This window comes from Cynara cardunculus (assembly GCF_001531365.2).
Source record: "Cynara cardunculus var. scolymus isolate 2C chromosome LG 10, CcrdV1, whole genome shotgun sequence".
Classification (NCBI taxonomy): domain Eukaryota; kingdom Viridiplantae; phylum Streptophyta; class Magnoliopsida; order Asterales; family Asteraceae; genus Cynara; species Cynara cardunculus.
In genome coordinates, this window is record NC_037537.1 from 12,682,388 (window position 1) to 12,704,341 (window position 21,954).

At 33.7% G+C, this 21,954-nt stretch overlaps 2 protein-coding genes across 2 annotated transcripts in view; both read left to right on the forward strand.

Annotated features, from left to right (window-relative positions):
• LOC112519563 (probable inactive purple acid phosphatase 27) overlaps positions 1-4,359 on the forward strand; it is a 9,094-nt gene extending 4,735 nt beyond the window's left edge. Inside the window, exons 3-13 of the mRNA XM_025127762.1 lie at positions 544-813; positions 1,034-1,142; positions 1,401-1,515; positions 1,688-1,820; positions 1,933-2,120; positions 2,369-2,555; positions 2,644-2,711; positions 2,815-2,896; positions 3,104-3,292; positions 3,360-3,440; positions 4,203-4,359. Coding sequence (XP_024983530.1) covers positions 544-813; positions 1,034-1,142; positions 1,401-1,515; positions 1,688-1,820; positions 1,933-2,120; positions 2,369-2,555; positions 2,644-2,711; positions 2,815-2,896; positions 3,104-3,292; positions 3,360-3,440; positions 4,203-4,259 — 1,479 coding nt within the window. The 3' untranslated portion in view covers positions 4,260-4,359. The remainder of the gene's footprint in view (positions 1-543; positions 814-1,033; positions 1,143-1,400; positions 1,516-1,687; positions 1,821-1,932; positions 2,121-2,368; positions 2,556-2,643; positions 2,712-2,814; positions 2,897-3,103; positions 3,293-3,359; positions 3,441-4,202) is intronic.
• An 11,647-nt stretch (positions 4,360-16,006) lies between these two features.
• LOC112520002 lies at positions 16,007-16,426 on the forward strand. The gene is made up of 2 exons (XM_025128307.1): positions 16,007-16,325; positions 16,410-16,426. Exons 1-2 carry the CDS (start codon positions 16,007-16,009, stop codon positions 16,424-16,426), a joined length of 336 nt encoding a protein of 111 aa, XP_024984075.1.
• The last annotated feature ends 5,528 nt before the right edge of the window (positions 16,427-21,954 follow it).

Here is a 21,954-nt window from a genome sequence, read left to right on the forward strand (position 1 = left end):
TTTTGTATTTGTTGAGATGTAAATAATTTCACTGTCGAAATGACCTAGAAGTAGAAAGCAACAATAATGGTGATCATGGGGGTTGTGCTATCAACAGGTCTATCCATGTGACTAAACTGGTGGACGTGACTTCAGGTTGCAACCACACCATGTTCTGCCTCTTTGCCACATGCGACTTCCATTTTCGACATAAAGTTGCAAAGCCATCTCACATAGACGAAGTGATGAAATTTACACTTAACTTGCAAAAATTGTACACCGCAACAATTCCCCTGTACCAATGACTTCCTCATGCGACTTGAAGCTGCATGCTCAAACTGTATAGGTAGATTTAAGGCACAAACTCTTACATTGTTGTTGGTATATCTGTTTGTATTTAGTGGTCTGTATGCTTTATGGCTATTGTTGAGGTGCGTTTTGGTCATTTTTCCTGTAAACAACAACTTTCGTGGAAGTACAAAAGGTGCTAACATAAACTTATTAAGGCATTACAAACACTTTAAGATGTTATGAGAAAGTTAATAAAATGGTAATGCAATGCAGGCACAATTTGTAAGTAATGATCCAGGCTATATYGGTTGCAAGAAGAAGGAATGCAAAAAATATGATCAAAAGGGCWAGTGTTTGGTGACAACATGCAGTGCATCACTCACGTTTCATGTTATCAACATCAGAACTGATATCCAGTTTGTCTTCTTTGGTGCCGGATTTCAGATTCCTTGCGTTTTAGCAAAATCTAACCTGCTGAAGTTTGCAAATCCAAACAAACCATTGTATGGGCATCTCTCCAGTATCGATTCCACAGGGACATCAGTAAGCACCTTCTTGTGAAAAAAATTGATGTAATATAATGATGCATGACGTAATTTTTAAGAGTTTACAGGTGAAACTGATGAAAGGTCCTTGAATACTGATTTTTCAAGAATTCTCTCAATGTTATCAGAATTAAAAATTATGATTCATTTTACAAACTTCAGATGGCGTGCCCTTGCTTTTTGTGGCTTGAATTAAACTGATGGTTTCATGTATGCAGATGAGATTAACATGGGTTAGCGGAGACAAAAACCCTCAACAAGTTCAGTATGCTAATGGGAAAACACAAGCTTCTCATGTTACAACATTTTCTCAAGAAAACATGTGCAGTGAGTTCTTATATATCTTGATTTATGTCGACTATGCACCCAATGCTTTAATGTCCCGTTGATAATGATTGAAAACTGCCCATCGTCATTCACTATGTTCTTTTCTTGTATTTCTATCAACAGATATGTGTTAGCTCTTGAAAAATCATGTTAATTCTGGTTTTCTAATAAGTATATACGTGTCATCTTATTTATTAGTTCTTACGATAAGCAAACTAGATTATTCTGGACTTCTTTTCATGTTTTGAAAAATTCCAGCTTCTGCAATACAAAGCCCCGCAAAGGATTTCGGCTGGCATGATCCAGGATATATTCATTCTGCAGTGATGAATGGACTCAAGCCTTCAACGCAATTCTCTTACAGATATGGAAGGTAAACCGAACACTTTCATCTATTATTATATTAATCAATCTCTAAGTCATCCAACAAAATTAATTTGAAGATATATAGATACAAAATGGAAATACCAAGGTAAAGAATGTGAAAAGAAGGGGGATGAGATGTAGCTAGTAATTAATTTCACATTTTTGATTTAATCCTGTAGCAATTCAGCTGGTTGGAGTGCTAGAATCAAGTTCAAAACTCCACCAAGTGGGGGATCAAACGAACTGACGTTTCTAGCATTTGGTGACATGGGTAAGGCCCCTCGAGATGCTTCTGTTGAACACTATATTCAGGTAAAATGTTATATGGACTATAATAACTTGATTATTGAAAGAATTTCATTGTTCTCCGAGGACGACTTTATGACTGGTGGTGTTTTAAATTTCATGGTATATATGAATATAGCCTGGATCACTAGCTGTCGTTCAAGCCATGGCTGATGAAGTTTCATCCGGAAATATAGATTCCATATTCCACATTGGGGATATAAGTTATGCGACAGGTTTTCTGGTGGAATGGGATTTCTTCCTTCACCTCATTAGCCCTGTGGCTTCGCAAATTTCTTATATGACTGCAATTGGAAATCATGAAAGGTATGGACCATATAAGTGCTCTTATGTTTGAATCTAGACAAAGAGTAGATAGTTATTCCATGTCTTCTTTGAAAATGCTTGAATACCATAGCAATTAGGTGATATCGACCTATCCTAATATCATACGGAAATAGGCCTTAGGAAATGAAAACGAGGAAACAAATGGAATTATCATCATACAGAATGAGAATCTTAATACAAGAATATTATTGTCATTTCAAAACTAACAGATTTACAATAACTTGTAGGGATTATATAAATTCGGGCTCTGTATACATCACGCCAGACTCAGGAGGAGAATGTGGTGTGGCTTATGAGAGTTATTTCCCGATGCCAACACCAGCAAAGGATAAGCCATGGTACTCAATCGAACAAGGGAGTGTGCATTTCGTAGTTATCTCAACCGAGCATGATTGGTCTCGAGACTCAGAGCAGGTTTCATATAATTGCTTCCTGAATTAAATAAAGATAATGATCATATATTGATTTCTGATGATTGACTTGCATATGTCACTCGTGACAGTATCAATGGATGAGCAAAGACATGGCTGCCGTTGATCGATCAAGAACTCCATGGGTGATATTTACAGGGTAAATAGATGCATACATGGATAGAAGACAACACGGAGTTGGAAACATCATTGCCCATTGAAGATTATTTTAACTAATTTCTTTTGGTTGCTATTAATTTCAGGCACAGACCAATGTATTCTAGTTGCGGAAGTGTTGATGATAGATTTGTCCAAGCAGTTGAACCCTTGCTAGTGGCAAACAAGGTATATATTATCCTTCTTACATCGACACTATCTTTTTGGACCACTGTGGGGCAAGACAAAAGCATACAAAAGCAATATATAGTCACAATATGTCTGAAACTTCCTAATGCATTCTAGGCAGACATGCATGCTTTCTCTAAAAGTTAATGCCATTGAGAGTTTTATGGTAACATCAATCTTTCAACTGTTGATGCATGCATAAATCAGGTGGATTTAGTTTTGTTTGGACATGTCCATAACTATGAAAGAACATGTGCGGTGTATAAAAACCAATGTAAAGCAATGCCAAAGAAAGGTCCAGATGGAGTGGACACATATGACAACGGAAATTACGAGGCACCCGTACATGCAATTATTGGGATGGCTGGATTCAAACTAGACAGCTTCCCTCCAAAGGTGATATTTACAGATTCTTTGTCTGTGTTTATAGAAAATTACTCATATATAAGTGATTGATTTTCAGGTCGGTACTTGGAGCTTATCGAGAATAACTCAATTTGGATATGCAAGAGTGCATACAACAAAGATAGAGCTAAATTTTGAGGTATTTACCAAAACCATGTTCCCCAGGTTTAAATTGTGTGTATATATACTTGTACACATCTGTATTTTAGTTGCACTAAAAAATAATAAGAAGATCGAAGATGGATGTTGATTTTCAACTTAATTAAGAATCATTGTGGTTCATAAACTTCTAATATTCATAATTACATTTAACTTTATAACAAGTAGTAGGAAAATAGAATGTGAGATGCAGGGCTCATAGCTATGCAGATCGAATACAGTCTAAATTCAAATGATATATATATATATATGAGTAGGGATCAAACGAGAATGGTATTTAAGAAATAAGAAAATGGTCGAATCATATGTAATTTTACACTAACATCACGTACAAAATCACATGTGATTCACGCGACTTTGCCCGCGGCTTGAAGACGCGGCCAAAGTCACCCACACACATTTTTTTTTACCGTTAATGTAAATCACATGTGAGTTCGTACGTAATTTGACTTTTTTCGTATTTTCTTAAATAGTTAGCATTGTCATTTGATCCTCCCTCATATATATATATATATATATATATATATGTATGTATACATGTAGTATGTATGTATATACTATTAGATACATACGTGTTACCCTACTTTTATTTATTCGATCATAGAAAGCCAAAGCTTTTGCAATTTATGTTGGAAAAATTTAGGTTTGCAATGTATCGTGTTATGACCTACAGTTTTCTAATTTTGAAATGCCTTTAGAAACCAAAACATCATTTATAATGCAAATTTCTTTGATTTTGCAGTTTGTAAATGCAAATACAAAGAAGGTTGAAGATCGGTTCCGCATCGTCAAAAGCTGAACTCCATGAACATATGTAATAATGCTCTTGATTATCACATTATAAAGAAGAAAGGGAGATATTGATATGTAAACTTCGATGACAATAATGCTATTAATTATCACATTATATTGTTGAAAAACTTAATTTGGTAAGTTTTTTAGGATGCTTTGCAAACACAATATGGTACAAGTGATGGAAGCATGATAATTAAACTTAAGGCACATGTTTGGCAGCTACAATGACATCACCAATTGAAGTCTCAAATTGCCAATTTGCATGGCATATGTTTGCCGCCCAATCTAGTGAATTTACTACTGGCAACCTATTTCATCATCAACAACATGAACATAAATGTGGCTACCACTTTTTTTGCTATAAATATGCATGCATGCATAGCATTAAAATTACCCCAAGTTTCTTTCTTCCTTTATTTTTCCTCTCATCATATTTTGTTATATATATATATATATATATATATATATATATATAGGGGAGCGTTCAAATGAAAACCGCTCTCATTTGTGTAAACCGTACAAACCACCCTCATACGTTCATTTCATTGTTTAATCTTATGAAATTTTTTCATGAAATTGTTTAATCTTATGAAATTGTTTCATATAAAACTTTTTTTGATAAATTTGTTTCATATATAGTTATGAAATTGTTTCATATAATATTTAATGAAATTTTAATGAAATTGTTTCATGTATTTCTCTAGAATTAAAATAATGAAGACGATAATATCCATGATTAACACCCTCCACAATAAAAATGGTTAATCAACCTCTCATAATTACAAAAAAATGAACAAAACTAAAAATTATGATTGGTTGAATGTAGTTTTCACGGTTTATACAAATTGGGTGGTTTTTATTTGAACAATCCCCTATATATATATATATATATATATATATATATAAAACTTTGTTTTTGAGGAAACTTTGGTTAACTGATTCGTTGATCCAAAGATCTCGTAAAAACACGTTGTAAGTTCTCCCAGTTAGTAATAAATCGATCTCTCTCTCCCTGTGAACGTACACTATCACCTCGATAGTGGAACCACGTTAAATCTCGTTGTCTCGATTTACATGTCATTTTGATATTTGATCGTATACTTGATATAACTGCTAATTTTACATTTGTGGATTAGTATGATTTGTTAGACAAAAATATACAATATATAGATCTCGTTAATCCGCATTTGTTGTATTGGGTCAGTTTGCATTGTGATTTATTGTTATCWCTTTGRGAMCGTAAATCACTTTGTAATACGATATTTTAACTGCGACCGACCCTACAATTGGTATCAGAGCTTGCTAGATCTAAATTTGAATAGATTGTATATTTTGATTTGCACGTCAAGTGCCTGGTAAAATGTCTGGCGATTCAGGAAATCCGTTTTCTGGTCCTAGTTCCAACCCGAATCCAAATGTTTATCAGAAGGGTGCTTTTAAATTATCGGGGTCCGGGATTAGAATAGAAAAATGGAAAGGGGAAGGTGATTTTGGTAAATGGCAGTTCACTACGGCAGCAGCACTTAGGAAAAACGATGTCCACTCCATAGTCTTTGCTCCGGAAGAAAAAGATCTGGAGATGTCATCTTTGGAGGCTAAGGAAATGGAGGCTTGGGCTTTCACTACCTTACAGATGGCTATGGGTCTAAATGTTATTTCTGAAATCGTTTCTAAAAAGACAGCCGCAGGGATTTGGAAGAGACTTGAGAATCTTTATCTCAAGAAAACTTTGACTAACTGACTGTTACTGATGAGGTCGTGCTTATTCTTCAAAATGAAGGAAGGTACAACTATTCAGGCCCACATGACTGAATTCGAAGACAATATCATGAAGTTGAAGGCAACATATTCTATTTTTGCCATAGATAATGAGGCACTCGCTTTGATTTTGTTGTAGTCACTTCCCGAGAAATATTTCCAGTTCACTAACAGTTTTATTTACGGAAGAGATTCTATTTCTTTCTCTGATGTGAAAGCAGGGATGATCTGTGAAGAACAACGAATTCAGATGAAAATCGGTAACAGTTCACGAGATAACAACCACAACAGTCAGGGTCTCTTTACCGAAAGAGACCAAGACGATCAACAATATACGGGAAGAAATCGTGGCCGCTCCCAGTCTCGTAAGCCTGGTTATCGCGGGAAATCCAAGCAACAAGGCAATTGCAATTATTGTCACAAACCAGGTCATTGGATAAAAGTTTGCCCGAGTTTGAAAAACAAAGATAAGAATAAAGCAGAGTCTTCAGCAGTCACAACTGAACAAGATACAGGCTTTTCAGCAACGATTACACCACCACAAAGTGATAGGCGTTGGGTGTTGGATACCGGAGCTTCATGCCATATGACACCATTCCGTGATTGTTTCACTACTTTCGAGGAATTTAAAGGTAAAAGTATTTATATGGGAAATAATACATCATGTGTCACTCGGGGTATTGGTTCTGTCAAAATCAAAATGTTTGATGGTAATATTTGAACTTTATTGAATGTTAAATATGTACCATCTATGATTCGTTCTTTGATATCTGTTGGACAACTGTCCAAACTTGGCTGTAAGATTCGGATAGAAAATAGGAGTTTGCGTGTCTCCAGAGGGAGTTTTATTGTGATGAAAGGCGAACATGCAGAAAATAACCTGTTTCATCGGGTAGGCGAGACAGTCAGTTCTGACGCGTGTATCGCGGATAGTTCGAGAAATTTAGATGCTATCCGTTTATGGCATCTCAGATTGGGACACACTTCAGAGAAGAATTTAGAGATTTTGCGCAAACGGAAACTCATTACAGTTGATACGCCTACGAGTTTGGACTTCTGTTCAGAATGTGTTTCAAGTAAACAGACGCGTATTTCTTTTGGGGTTGGAAAACACAATACCAAATGGATCCTCGATTATGTTCATACAGATGTCTGGGGACCATCTTCGACACAGTCCCTCAGTGGGGGTAAATATTATGTTACCTTTATTGATGATTTCTCGCATAAACTGTGGGTGTATGTGATTAAGTTAAAGTCAGATGTTTTTGAAATATTTAAAACATGGTTAGCACTAGTCGAAGTCGAGACCGATAGAAAATTAAAAGTGCTAAGATCTGACAATGGTGGGGAATACACTAGTAGTAATTTTAAAGACTTTTGTTCATGTAGAGGTATCCACCGTCACTAGACAACACCTGGCAATCCACAATCAAATGGAGTCGCCTAGTGGATGAATAGAACTTTGTTAGATAAAATTCGATGTATGTTAGTTATATCAGGTTTTTCTAAAAGGTTTTGGGCTGAAGCACTTCATACTGCTGTACACATTGTGAATCGGTTACCGTGTTCAGCTATTGGGGGAAAAGATTCCTGAAGAAATTTGGAGGGGTAAGGGTAATATTTGTTTGAAATACATACGTGTATTTGGTCCTGTTTATATTTATGTGACAGGTTAGGACAAGTTGGATCTTAGAGCCATCAAGGGATTCTTACTCAGCTATACAGATGGAATTAAGGGTTACCGAATCTGGAACCCGGTCACCCGAAAGGTGATTCATTCTCGACATGTTACCTTCGATGAGTCAATTATGTTCAAGTCTAATCAAGATCGACAACCCACTCTAGAACCGGAAACTATCTCTTTCATTTCTCTTATAGCCGATGGAGATGAGATAATTGACAGTCCTATTGTACCCAGCTCATCTGCTCGTGGTTTTACTTTGGGGTTAGAATCTGAAGAAGATGTTAGTCCACCAGATACATCTACTTCTGATCCAGTTAGTTCAGTTCAGGAAGAAGTTCTGAATGATGGTGGAGGTCAAGGCGATACAATTCCAGTTTTAGTACCTACGAGGAAGAGCCAGAGAACTATCCATCCTCCTAATAGGTACGGTCATTGGGATTATGCAAATATGAGTTTCACTGACTAGCTTGAGTATGCTTTGCATGTTGTACAGGATGAGCCATTTGACTATTCGGAGGCCCTTGCTTCGAGCAACTGTGCTAAGTGGTTAGGAGCTATGCAAGAGGAAATGGAAGCTTTATCGAAAAACTATACTTAGGAGCTTTGTCCATTACCGAAAGGCAGCCGTGCAATTGGTTGCATATAGGTCTATAACGTCAAAGATGATAAACGTTATAAACCTCGCCTGGTTGTGAAAGGTTTTGCACAACGAAAGGGTATTAAGTATGACAATATCTTCACGCCTGTGGTTTGACACACATCTATCCGGGTCCTTCTGGCCCTTGTAGCAATTCATGATCTGGAGCTTGAACAGTTAGATGTGAAAACATCTTTTCTGCATGGAGATCTTGAAGAAACTATTTATATGAAGCAACCCGAAGGTTTTGTCTCCGACAACAAAACTGAATGGGTTTGTAAATTAAAAAAATCCCTTTATGGACTTAAACAGTCGCCTCGATAGTGGTACAAGAAGTTTGATTGGTTTATGCTCTCGTTGGGTTTTGAGCGTAGTGAGAAAGACGCTTGTGTCTATCATAGATCTAGCGGTGGTATTTGTACTTATCTACTTCTTTATGTTGATAGCTTGTAGGGATCGATCTGAAATCAACCATTTGAAAGATAGGTTGAAATCAAAATTCGAAATAAAGGATCTCGGTGAAGCTCGTGTTATTCTCGGCATGGAAATTGTTCGGGACAGAAAGTCTCGTACTCTCAGGTTGACACAACAGGGCTATATTCAAAAGATTTTGAAGCGGTTTAATCTTGATGGAGCAAAGCCGGTGAGCACGCCACTTCCAAGACACATCAAGATTACAAAAGACGATTGTCCGGTAGATGATATTGGAAGAGTTGAGATGGCAAAAATTCCATATGCCAGTGCAGTCGGGAGTCTTATGTATGCTATGGTATGCACTCGTCCCRACCTTGCACATTCTGTTGGAGTGATTAGTCGGTTTCTATCGAATCCAGGTAAGTCACATTGGGCAGCAGTGAAAACTGTATTTCGTTATTTGAAAGGTACAGAAACTCACGGTCTCATTTATGGTATGCAAAACAATTGTGATATTGTTGGTTACTGCGATTCAGATTACGCAGTTGATCGTGTCATTTGGAAATCCACTTCCGGTTATGTTTTTACATTAGGTGGAACAGCTGTCAGTTGGAGATCTCGGTTACAGTCTGTTGTTGCATTATCGACTACCGAAGCTGAACTTATTACGGCAGTTGAGTCTGCTAAATAAGCGGTTCATTTACAGGAACTCCTGGTTGGTTTGGGCTTGAAGCAGTCTACTGTTCGAATTAATTGTGATAGCCAAAGTGCGATTCACTTGGCTACAAATTTGGCGTTCAGCTCTCGTACAAAGCACATTAATGTACGGGATGCATTTTTGGTAGCTTTGCATGATGCAAAAGTGGTGCACTTAAAGAAAATCATCACTAACGATAATGCTGCTGACATGTTCACAAAATCGTTACCACCAGCAAAATTCGAGTATTGCTCGAATTTGATCCAGCTTAGATTGTGTTAATGCCGTTTGGCACCTTGTGGGAGAGATGAGAATATTACTACAGATGACATAGCGACATCTTTGTGGAGTTATTACTTGGTACGTGTTTTGGGTTGCTTAGTTCGTTTCGTTTTGTTGAGATTGCACACTTGCAGATTTTTGCTTTTGGCTTTGACGGGTGATGGCCGAGCCGAAGCTCGTCACGGTCAAAATGCATTCTTTCACCTCGTGTCAATCTCTATCAGCTATTGATTCATGCTCATTGGATTGATTCGCGGTTTGGTTCTGTTGGGTGATTTGCACATCATGGTGGAGTATTGAAAAACTTAATTTGGTAAGTTTTTTAGGATGCTGTGCAAACACAACATGGTACAAGTAATGGAAGCATGATAATTAAATTTAAGGCACATGTTTGGGAGCTACAATGACATCACCAATTGAAGTCTCAAATTGCCAATTTGCATGGCATAGGTTTGCCGCTCAATCTAGTGAATCTACTACTGAMAACCTACTTCATCATCATCAACATGCCATCTTGCCAACATGAAGAAAAATGTGGCTACCATTTTTTTTGCTATAAATATGTATGCATGCATGGCATTAAAATTACCCCAAGTTTCTTTCTTCCTTTATATTTCCTCTCGTCATATTTTGTTATATATATATATATATATATATATATATAACTTTGTTTTTGAGGAAACTTTGGTTAGTTGATTCGTTGATCCAAAGATCTCGTAAAAACACGTTGTAAGTTCTCCCAGTTAGTAATAAATCGATCTCTCTCTCCCTGTGAACGTACACTATCACCTCGATAGTGGAACCACGTTAAATCTTGTTGTCTCGATTTACATGCCATTTTGATATTTGATCGTATACTTGATATAACTGCTAATTTTACATTTGTGGATCAGTATGATTTGTTAGACAAAAATATACAATATATAGATCTCGTTAATCCGCATTTGTTGTATTGGGTCAGTTTGTATTGTGATTTATTGTTATCTCTTTGGGACTGTAAATCACTTTGTAACACGATATTTTAACTGCGACCGACCCTACATATATAACATGCCCCGTTTTCTGTGTTGAATCCAAGGAAAGAAACAGCAACTTTAGTGTGTAAAAATAACAGGACTGCAGGAAGATCAATATTGTGCAGTAATTTCTACACTTAAAGTTCTAGTTTCTAGACAGAAATCTATTAACTGTGTATTACAACACGTAACATGTTATTACTTATACAGCAGAAAGTTTACATATTTATTGACGTACAATTTAACAGTTGTTGAATGATTAACTAAACCGTCATATATAACCATACTAACTAATGACTACCAACATATTTTATTTTATGCATAACTGAAAAAACCAACAACTAACAACTACCAAATCTAGATTAAATCTTCTAATACGGTAATACCCCCTCTTAAGATAGACTTGTGTCACACCAAGCTTTGACTTCTATCTTCTTGTCACCAACTTTCAATGCCTTAATGAAGATATCCGCACGGTAGTACAGAAATTTATTTCGATTTCACTACTATTAACACACTACAAATTGAGGACTTTTTCCGTCGTTGATAGCTCGTGGGCAAAAAGCTGGTGGGTAATGTTATCAGCGACGGGATTCAATGACGGATTAGCGACGGTTTCTATCCGCGACGGACCTTCATCAGTGACAGATTAGCGACGGAAGCAGTCAGCGATGGATTTACCGATAGAAACTTCAGCGATAGGTTAGCGGCGGAGACTTTTTGCGATAGATTAGCGACTGATCAACAAATTTTTAGCGACGACTTATCCGTCACTAGTCCGTCGCTGATTTTTAAAATTTAAAAAAAAATTAAAATTACAGATTCTCTGTATTTTTTATACAAAACCTGCCCATGAAAAATAACCTAAACTGTCCAACAAGTTAAAAATAACCAAATTCATACAATTTAAAATACCAAATTCATACTATCTAATGTTCGAAAGTTATTTAAATAACATTCTAACAACCGGGAGGACCGGGGGGAGGGGGGGACGTATCCTGACTACGCCTAATAAACGTCACAAAATGTTGCGATAAAGCGACCTGCTCGGCTAACTGGGTAGCATATCTGGCCTGTTGGGCCTCCAAATAATAAATACTCTTTCTTTAATTACAATTTATTAAAAATAGATTAATTATAAATTATTACAAAATTAAAATTAACCGATATAAACCATTAAAGCTCAATATAACTCATTAAACTCCATATAGCCCATTAAAACCCGTAAAAACGGATTAAAGCCCATTATAACCCATTAAAATCCAATGATACTGAATAAATCCTAATACATTTATTAAAGCCCAAAAAACCATAACAACCACTAAGATCTATTAAAGTTCAATATAACCAATTAAAGTCCAATATAGCCCATTAAAGTATGTAAGAACGGGTTAAAGCTCAATATAACTCATCAAATCCCAATGATACTGAATAAAGCCCAATAGATTAATTAAAGCTCAATTAAACCATTACAGTCCACTACGATCTATTAAAGCCCAATATAACCCATTACAGTCCAATATAGCCCATTAAAGCCCGGTATAACCATTAGAGCCCAATGATACTAAAATAAAGCCTAATAGATTCATTAAGCCTAATGAAACCATTACAACCCACAAAGATTTATTAAAGCCCAATATCATTTTAACAAAAATATGTGTTTCACTTCTTAAGTGGCAATCCCCTATGTTTACTTTTTACTTGCTTTGAGTAGTCATCAGAAAACCCATTGGAAGGATTTCATATAGCTATGGAACACCAATTATTTTCTACCGGCCAGGACGCAACAGTAACTTCTACTATAGAAAAGATGAGGAACCAAGCTCTCAGTTGATTAAGAAATGAATAATGATCAAATAGGCCGTGTATCATATGGAAAGAACCCATTTGGAGAAATAAGAGACACCCATGATAACACTTGTTGACCTTTGTCATTCCCCTCTACCACCAACCAGATAAGAACTAAGTGATGAACCTACCGGTATATGAACCAACAACCTACCAATATATGTTTTAATTTTTCATAACAACATAATACCTAAAAGAAGTTTTGAAAGTTCTTATATTGCTGTATTGGTTCATAAATCTTAAGAAACATTTCCTGACTCGACTTTCTTGTAGTCTAAAACCCAAGAAATAGGAGAGTAATCTATAAGTGCATTACTTCTATTTTTACATCAAGATATTTACTTTCTTGTAGTACCAATTTTTTTTGGGAAAAAATAGAGTGACCCAATATGAAATGAAGTGGGAAAAAAAGTTCAAAAACAAAGTGTTCAAGATATTTCTAAATATTGCTTGACTGGAGGGAAGAAACAAACGGCTTAGTTCAAGATATTGCTTGCTGAAAGTGGAGGTTCAAAAAGATAACCTGTTTTTTACACATTCTCAAACACAAAGGAAAGGATCAAATAATCGATGCATGGTTTACCTGAAATCGTATTAGAAGATCGAACCAAATGGAGTACCCTAAAGAATAAAACAGAAACAATCGTATCAAATCAATCTGACAGTGAAATAAATTCAATCTCACATATAGTTTACGTATATACACACACACACACACTAAAAAGTGAAATTATAGTAGTCAATTTGGATAAAACCCAGTACATACAGTTTAAATATGTGAAATAAATTCAATAAAACAGAAAAAATAAAATCAATCGAACAGTAAAATAGATATAATCTTGTACATACACATACTACTAAAAATTGAAATAATAGTTGTCAATTCGGAAAAAGTCCAATACAAACAGTTTAGATGTGAATGCTAGGAATGGAACTGGCCTGGTGGCTTTTTTGCTGTAAGTTTTTTGATGATATATCTCTTTAAGAATGATCTTCAGGTATGTGTCAACATTTAATACAACAAAAAGAAGTTATTGCTTATCATTTCTTTTGTTAGAAAAGTACCCTTCTTGTTCTATCTTTTGTAGAAGGGAGAGAAGCCATCCCTAGATGATGTGTGTTGAGGAGCTTTTACAGTACACCATATAATTAATTAAGTTGTCTTAAAAATGGGTAGATTGAGTTAATGGCATACACCAAGGACATGACTATTGCCAGCGTCATTGTTAGATTATGTTGTTTGTTTACTCTAATCTATGGTTGTATTTGAGCTAATCTATCTCTTTGTAAACGCTGCATAATGCCTGAGTTTTGTTGAGTTGCCTACGTTGAATGGATTGAATCCATGATTTTTGTTCTTTCAAGAACCAGTCCAACAACCAGAATGCATCACCCATTTAAAGTTTATTTACCTAATAAACAACTATCATTCTACTTAAGAATTATTACTGTGAAACCTGATTATGTACAAGTTCCTAATTGATTGTATAATACTCTAAACGCAATATCTTTGTAACCAAAATATGTGTTTTACTTTTTAAGTGGCAATCCTCCATGTTTACTTTTTACTTGTTTGGATTCATCAGAAAAAAACATTAGAAGGATTTCATATAGTTGTGGAACACCATTTCTTTTTTACCAAGACTCAACACTAATTAATGATCCCTTTACAAACGTCTACTTCTACTTTATAAATGAGGAGAACCAAGCTCTCTCAATTGATTAATAAATGAACAATGATCAAATAGGCCATGTATCATATAGAAAGAACCCATTTGGAGAAATAAGAAATATCCATGATAACACTTGACCTTTGCTATTCCTCTCTACCACCAACCAAAAAAGAACTAAGTAATGAACCTACCAGTATATGTTGTAATTGACTTTCATAACAATACAAAGACCATAACACCTAAAGCACCATCAAATGAATGCAGAAAGAATAGTTGTTAACCACTTACTTCCTGCTCACACATACTAAAAATTGACCAATCACTTCCATTAACATTAGTACCACATTAATTTGTTAACAACTTACTTCCGGTCAACACCATAAACAAAATTACAAAAGAAGAGAATGAACAGACATCAGACATAAAGAATTAAACAGAAAGAAATCGAGATATAGAGTAAAAATCAAATAGTTTAAATCGAACAATAAGAATCATACAAAAAGAAATCGAGATGCGGAATAAAATCGATGATATACTATCAAACAGGAAGAATCAAATAAGTCAAAGAAATCGATGGTTTACCTGAAATTCAAAGAAGATCGGACCAAATGGTTAACCTGAAACCGTATGAGGAGAGAGAAAAAAATTCTAAATCAATAGAATGAGAGGGCGCATGAAGTAGCGATAACACAAATAAAACCTGCATTGGAAGCTGAATCGTCGGCTTGGAGAAAAGATTTGTCGCCTGAATCTAAGTTGTAATAGGAAATCGTCACTGCACTACAAAAATGCAGAGTATCAGAGAGGGAAATTTCCCTCGCAAATTCGTCGCTAAAAGGGTCATCCGTCGTTGATACTCTGTCAGTCAAATGTTCGTAGGTAATGCTATCAACGACGGAAATCAGTGAGGAATCTGTTTTTGGCCATTCCCTCATTGATCAGGGAGGGATTTTTTTCCCTCGTTGATTTTCGTCGTTGATACCTTGTTTTCTAGTAGTGCTGGTTGGGTGTGAATATGAGTTGTAAAAGGCTTTTATGCATAGTAGAGTTGTATGTTAGCATAGTAGAGTTGTATGTTAGCTTATTAAAGTTGCAATTAAGAGATTTAAGATTTGTGCCTTTATGCAATTTAAGTTGTTTTCAAGATTTTCTCAAATCTACTTTATAAAGTAGTATAGATAATTATTTTGAAAATATACCTCCATTCCAGACTACCTTAAAACTTAAAAGAAAGGGTTGATCCACTAAAGTGGGCTGCTGAATGCAATATAAAAATATGGGCTAGGCCCCAACTTAAGTATTCAACATTTTAGTTAAAGTAAAGATCTAAACAACTCGCAAACCAGGGCTGACGGGAGGAACCGTAACCCGATTTGGATGGTTCTCATTTTATATCATGTAAATATGAAGTCATAGACGTCTAGAGCATGCCAGACACGCATTATATGAGAAATTAATGGCATGCTAAAGAATATCATCATCATCATATCAGTAATGTATCTACTAACGACCGTTAAAAATAAAAATAAAAACACGAAAATCATGAACCACAGTCACATTTAAAACGATGGTTAAAAAATGTAACTCCCAATTTTTTCACATGTAAAAAAACCCTCCAATTTCTTTTTCCATATTTACCCTCTCAATCCTCCTTTAAATGCACCATTTCTTAGCTTCATCAAACACAATCATAATACTCCAAAGCATAATTATTTTCATCCTCATTCTCTTTCTATTTTAAGATGTCAATCTTTACGAACCGTTTCATGATTTTTGTGGTTCTTGTTTGTTCAGTAGTTGTAATCATTGGCAACAAGTCGGTGTTAGCGCAATGTCAAGGTGACGTGCAAGGACTCATTGAACAATGTGCACGTTATGTACAGAAATCAGGCCCTATGATTCAGCCATCTGGTGGTTGTTGTAGCGTTGTCAAGAACATAGACTTGGCCTGTGTGTGCGGCCATATTACGATTGAGGTCGAGAACATTATCAGCATGGAGAAGGCGGCATTCATCGCTCAAGCTTGTGGAAAACCACTTAGCCATGGAACCCAATGTGGAAGTAAGATTTTTGCCAATTCGTTTTTCTTTAATTAAATTTGGTCTTTTTGTTGATTGAACTTGATTTTACTTTGTGTTTTTTTAGGTTATGTTGTGCCATGAAGGTAGAAGACCAAGATCCAGAGTTATGAGTTATAGGAGAGTTGGAATATAGAACATTGCTTGTTTTTGTACCAAATAAATAAAGCTATAATAACATATGGTACAACTTTATTAAGGCATGTCTCTTTGTTACTTTTGAAGGATTGGAAACATTTGAAGTTGTTACTAATCAATTCAGATATTTGGAGTTTAATATCTCTAGCTTTATGACGCATTTCAAGTGAGATATGTTTACGTATGAAAGTACATGTAGACAAGTGATAATTGTTGGTTTTGGGTTTCATGATGGTAATAATGGTGGTGAAACCATTTGCAAAGCTCCTTTTAAATTACATTATCATATGAATCAAATAGTAAATTGTTCTATTACACTACAATAAAATCAAGTTTATAGGAGACCAAAAGTGTTCGAGTGTCTTAATATACTACTTTATATGAGTTAAATTTATAGGACCAAAAAATTGTATGTCCTATCTAAAGCTGTTGCAATAAGCTTATATAATGCTTTTAGGCATCTTAAAAAGCATTTTAGGAAACTTTTGAAACAAAGTCTCCTATTAACCATTTTATATAATATTGTTTGAAAAGTTGTCTTATACAACAACTGTCCTACAAAATAATATGACACTTTGTTTCAAAAGTGTTTCTTAAAGCTTGTTAAGACGTCCAAAAACGTCTTATAAACTTATTATAACACTTTTTAAATAGGACAAGCAAATATTTGGTCTCATAAATTTAAGTTTTATAAAGTAGATTAGGATACTTAAAACACTTTTAATGTTCTATAAACTTGATTTTTGTTGTAGTATATGTTAGCTATTTTATAAGATACTTGTTGGTTTTGGACACGAAGATCTAGCGTGATTCCACTATTGTGAGATAGTCTACATCCATAGGGAGAGATGGTGGTTTGTATATTCAATACCGAAAGGTGACTTTAAGGAGTTCTTACTGATTAAAAGCTTCAAACTCTAACACTTAACATAATGTAATCCTAAGAACTCACTCTCTTAAAAAAATCTCATAATCTCTAATGAGGAACAGAAAGCACACAAACGTCTACCTTTACAAATGGCCCGAAAAATTAGGTTTTAACCCATCTGTTTGTCGGCGGCTATTGTGCCCACGGTTGTACCACCAACTTTATAGCATGTCCTAGTGTAACATTCTGTATTTTTGGTACAAAAATCTTCAAATTATATCTATTTGTTTAACCTTAGAAAATATTTGGGTTAAGTTTTAAGTTAGGATGAAACTTTCTTTAGGCAAATGGACAGCAAACTCAATACTTGGGGGAAGGGGTAGTGCTAACTAAAGGGAGTGGGAGAATTTAGTGAAGTGAGAGTGAGGCCATGTTTGGAGGATCCTAGCAAGTGAAGAAACCAGCTAATTCTAATTATGAGTCTTGGTTCCTAGATCTAGTACAATTAAGGGGTTGTGATAAAATCTTCAAATCATCTTTACTTTATCATTCTCATCTTGATTTCTAGTGAGTTTATCTTCTTCTTCTTTTTTTTAAGCTTTATACATGCATGTTCTTTATTATATTTACTTGGATGAAGCTTATTCTGATACTAGTCAAGTAATTATTTTGATTTATAAAGGAACATGGAGCTTTTTTCATTTATTTGCATAATGTTTATATTTATGTGAGATTTGTAATTATTTTGGAATATGATCTAAATATTGTATTGAGAACCTTGATTTACACTTACTTCACCATCATGTATCATTTCATTATTTTGATGCTTATTTCATTTGATTGGGTATTTAATGAACACAAGTACCATTTATATATATATATATATATATATATATATATACTATATTATAAAACATTTGATCAAAAACTCTTAAAAATCACTTTTTGTGCATAAATTACTGTTTATTAATACATATTACTTAAAACTTCAGATTGCAAGTAGATGTGCGTAAGTATAACTTATTAAAGCTTCATATCTGAATTCATGTAACTAACTGCATATAAACATAATCAAATACATGATAAACAACTCATTTTAAATATAAAAAATCTAAAATATAATTAAGATAATCATTGAGTTCTAATAGAATACTTAATTATTATCGTTATAAAATGTTATATTATTAAAACAAAAATAAATTATTTCATTATTAAACTTAAATTTAAATTATAATAAAAAAATAAACTAAAGAAAATTACATAAAAGATAGAACTTTTAAATAATTGATTTGATATTAACATTGATATTTTTTTTTTCAAATTTTTATGATACCTTCAAATTTATATTTTATTCAAAAATAAAATCATTATTGTTTTATTAAAAACATATAAAATCGTATTATAACATCGACAAAGACAAATCTATACCATATTATAAAACATTTGACAAAAACTCTTAAAAATAAATTTTTTATGCATAAAATAATGTTTATTGATGCATATTACTTAAAATTCAAGATTACAAGTAATTTTGCATAAGTTCAACTTATTAAAACTCTATGTTTGAATTCATGTAACTAATTACAGATAAACATGATCAAATAGAGGATAAATATCGCATTTTAAAATATAATTAGGATGATTATTGAGTTCTAACAGAATACTTAATTATTATCATTATAAAAAATATATTATTAAACCTAAATTTAGTTACTTCGTCACATTAAATTAAATTATAATAAAAATTTTGAATTAAAAAAATACACAAACAATATCTTTCAAATAGTTAATTTGATACTAATTTTGATATTTTTTTACAAATTTTATATAATATTTTCAAATTTAAATTTTTTTCAAAAATAAAAAAATTATCTCTTTTTCATAACCATATAAAATCGTATTATATCGACATGGATAAAAAATAAAACGAAACATTGAAATGAAACTGTGTTTCGATGCATTGCACGAGTACCCTTCTAATATATATATATATATATATATATATATTATAAGGGACAAGATCAAATGTTAACCAAAGTTTTTGTGTTAACTTTGTAAACCATGTCAACCAATCACAATCCATTTTTCTATTAGGTTTCTATCATGTTCACAATTTAATGTCAAGGGTAATTGAGTAATTTCATTTGCTATCATGTAACTTCCATACCATTAAAAGGGAGTTACAAAATCATAAAATCTCTAAAAATATGCATTTATAATATCAATATTTTTATTTATTTTCTAATCTTGATCTTCCATTTTTATTGTTTATGAGTTTTTGATTCGTGGAGAAAACACGATAGTAAAATCTTCGGTATCGTTCAAGCTATTATGGATAAATGTATTGGAAAAAAATCGATAACATTGAGAAGATTAAAATGGTTTATGGTGACAATCGGAGTTCGAGTTCGGGAAGTGAAGAAATTAACCAAAGTGAATGCCTTGGTAATAGATTAATATTTTATTAGACTCGTTTTAATCGAAATTATGTTTATTATGATGTGTTGTATTTTTTATAGTTCATATTGCGTTGATAACTTTTTTCTTCAATTATTAATACGTACTTAATTCAAATGTTCAAATGGAAGTGCATGCACGACCCATTTTCATATTGTCATATTACCGACTTTTATGAATCATGAATTGTGTTCATGTTATGTTCATAAATGATATGCAGTCCAAGTTCATATATATGTCAATTTTTTGTTCGTATTTGACACAATAGTTCATATATATATATATATATATATATATATATATAGTTGTGTTCATATGGTTCTTACATTAACAAAAATCATAGAATTTTTTGATTTTGTAACTCCCAATTAATGATATAGGAGTTACATGATTTTTTTTATACCTAAATACCCTTTTCAACTTTGTTCACTTATTTTTATGAAATTTTAAATTTAAAAAAATAAGTTTTTAGCATGATTAATTACAACCGTTTATTAAAAAATTGAATAGCCAAGATTGATTAACAAAGTTAACACAAAAACTTTGGTTGACATATGAATCTGACCCTATATATATATATATATATATATATATATGATGATAATCAAATGAGAACAACAAAAACGTTACAACCTCAAGAGAATCGATATAAAAATATATTTTTACTTGATCTTTTTTTCATAAAAAACTGTTATTTTAGCTATTGTTTCACACATGTTTACATTTATGGTAAAAAAAATCTATGTTTCACAATATGAAACAAATGCATGTAAAAATAACACATTATAAAACAAATATATGTAAAACAATATCTTAAATTCTAATACCTAGTGAAAAAAAAATCATGGAAAAAATAGTTTTTAACCGGTTCTCACAAGTTTATAGCATTTTTATGGTTATATATATATATATATATATATATATATATATATATATATTAGATAGAGAATTTCGATTCATGGTTTTGGACACACACATCTCCCTCCTCCCCAACCCCCATTTAAGTTAAATAATGTTCTTCACCCACCAAATCTTGTCAAAAAGTTAATCTCCGTACACCGCTTCAATATTGACAATAATACTTGTATTGAATTTGACCCCTTTGACTTTTCTGCAAAGGATTTTCTATGGAGGTACGAATCATGAGGTGTGACAGCAAAGGAGATCGTTACCCTCTCAACCTTCCTTCTACCTTTACGACTTTCTCTTTCTCTCAACATTTATGGCATCCATGCATTTTGGTTTTTTATTCCCTCAAGAATAATCATTTAATTTTATTTCATGTTCTAAGCCGATTTCGTCTACGATTTGGGATTTGTCAATCTTGTGTATTTGACAAACATATTAAATTACCTTTTATGCTTCATCTTCATCTACTTCCATGCCTTTCCATATTTTACATATGGAACCGCTTTTAAGTTCGGCCGGTCACCTATATTATGTGTTATTTCTTGATGATTACTCTAATTTTCTTTTGACGTTTCCTCTTGGTAGAAAATCTCGAGTCTACTCTGTTTTATCATTCTTCAGTAATTTTGTTCATATGCAATTTAACAATTCCATCAAACTATTCCAATGTGACAACGACAAAGAATACGATAACGATTCTTTTAAGCAACTTTGTCACCAAAATGGTATGGCATTCCACTTCTCATGTCCTCATACATCATCTCAAAACGGTAAAGCCGAGAGGAAAATACGTGCCATCAATAGTAAAATTTGCCACTCCCTGCTCACTCGTCAATGCCACCGTCCTTTTGGCACCATGCACTACATATGGCCACCTACCTTCTAAATATCCTCCCCACCAAAGTTCTTTCCAACTTCTCTCATCCCCAAATTCTCTACAACCGTCACCAATCATACTCACACCTATGTATCTTTGGATGTCTATGTTACCCCGAATTTCCCTCTACCACCATCCATAAATTGCAAAAGTGTTCCACCCCATGCGTTTTCTTAGGCTACACGTCTAACCATCAAGGTTATAAGTGATATGACTTATCCTCCAAGAAAATCATCAACTCTCGCCATGTTATATTTGATGGATCAAACTCCCCTTTCAACGCCCTTCATGCACCTAAGCCAAATTCTTATTCCTTTCTTCATGATAGTCTTCACCTTTTATACTCTCAATCCGAGTTTACAA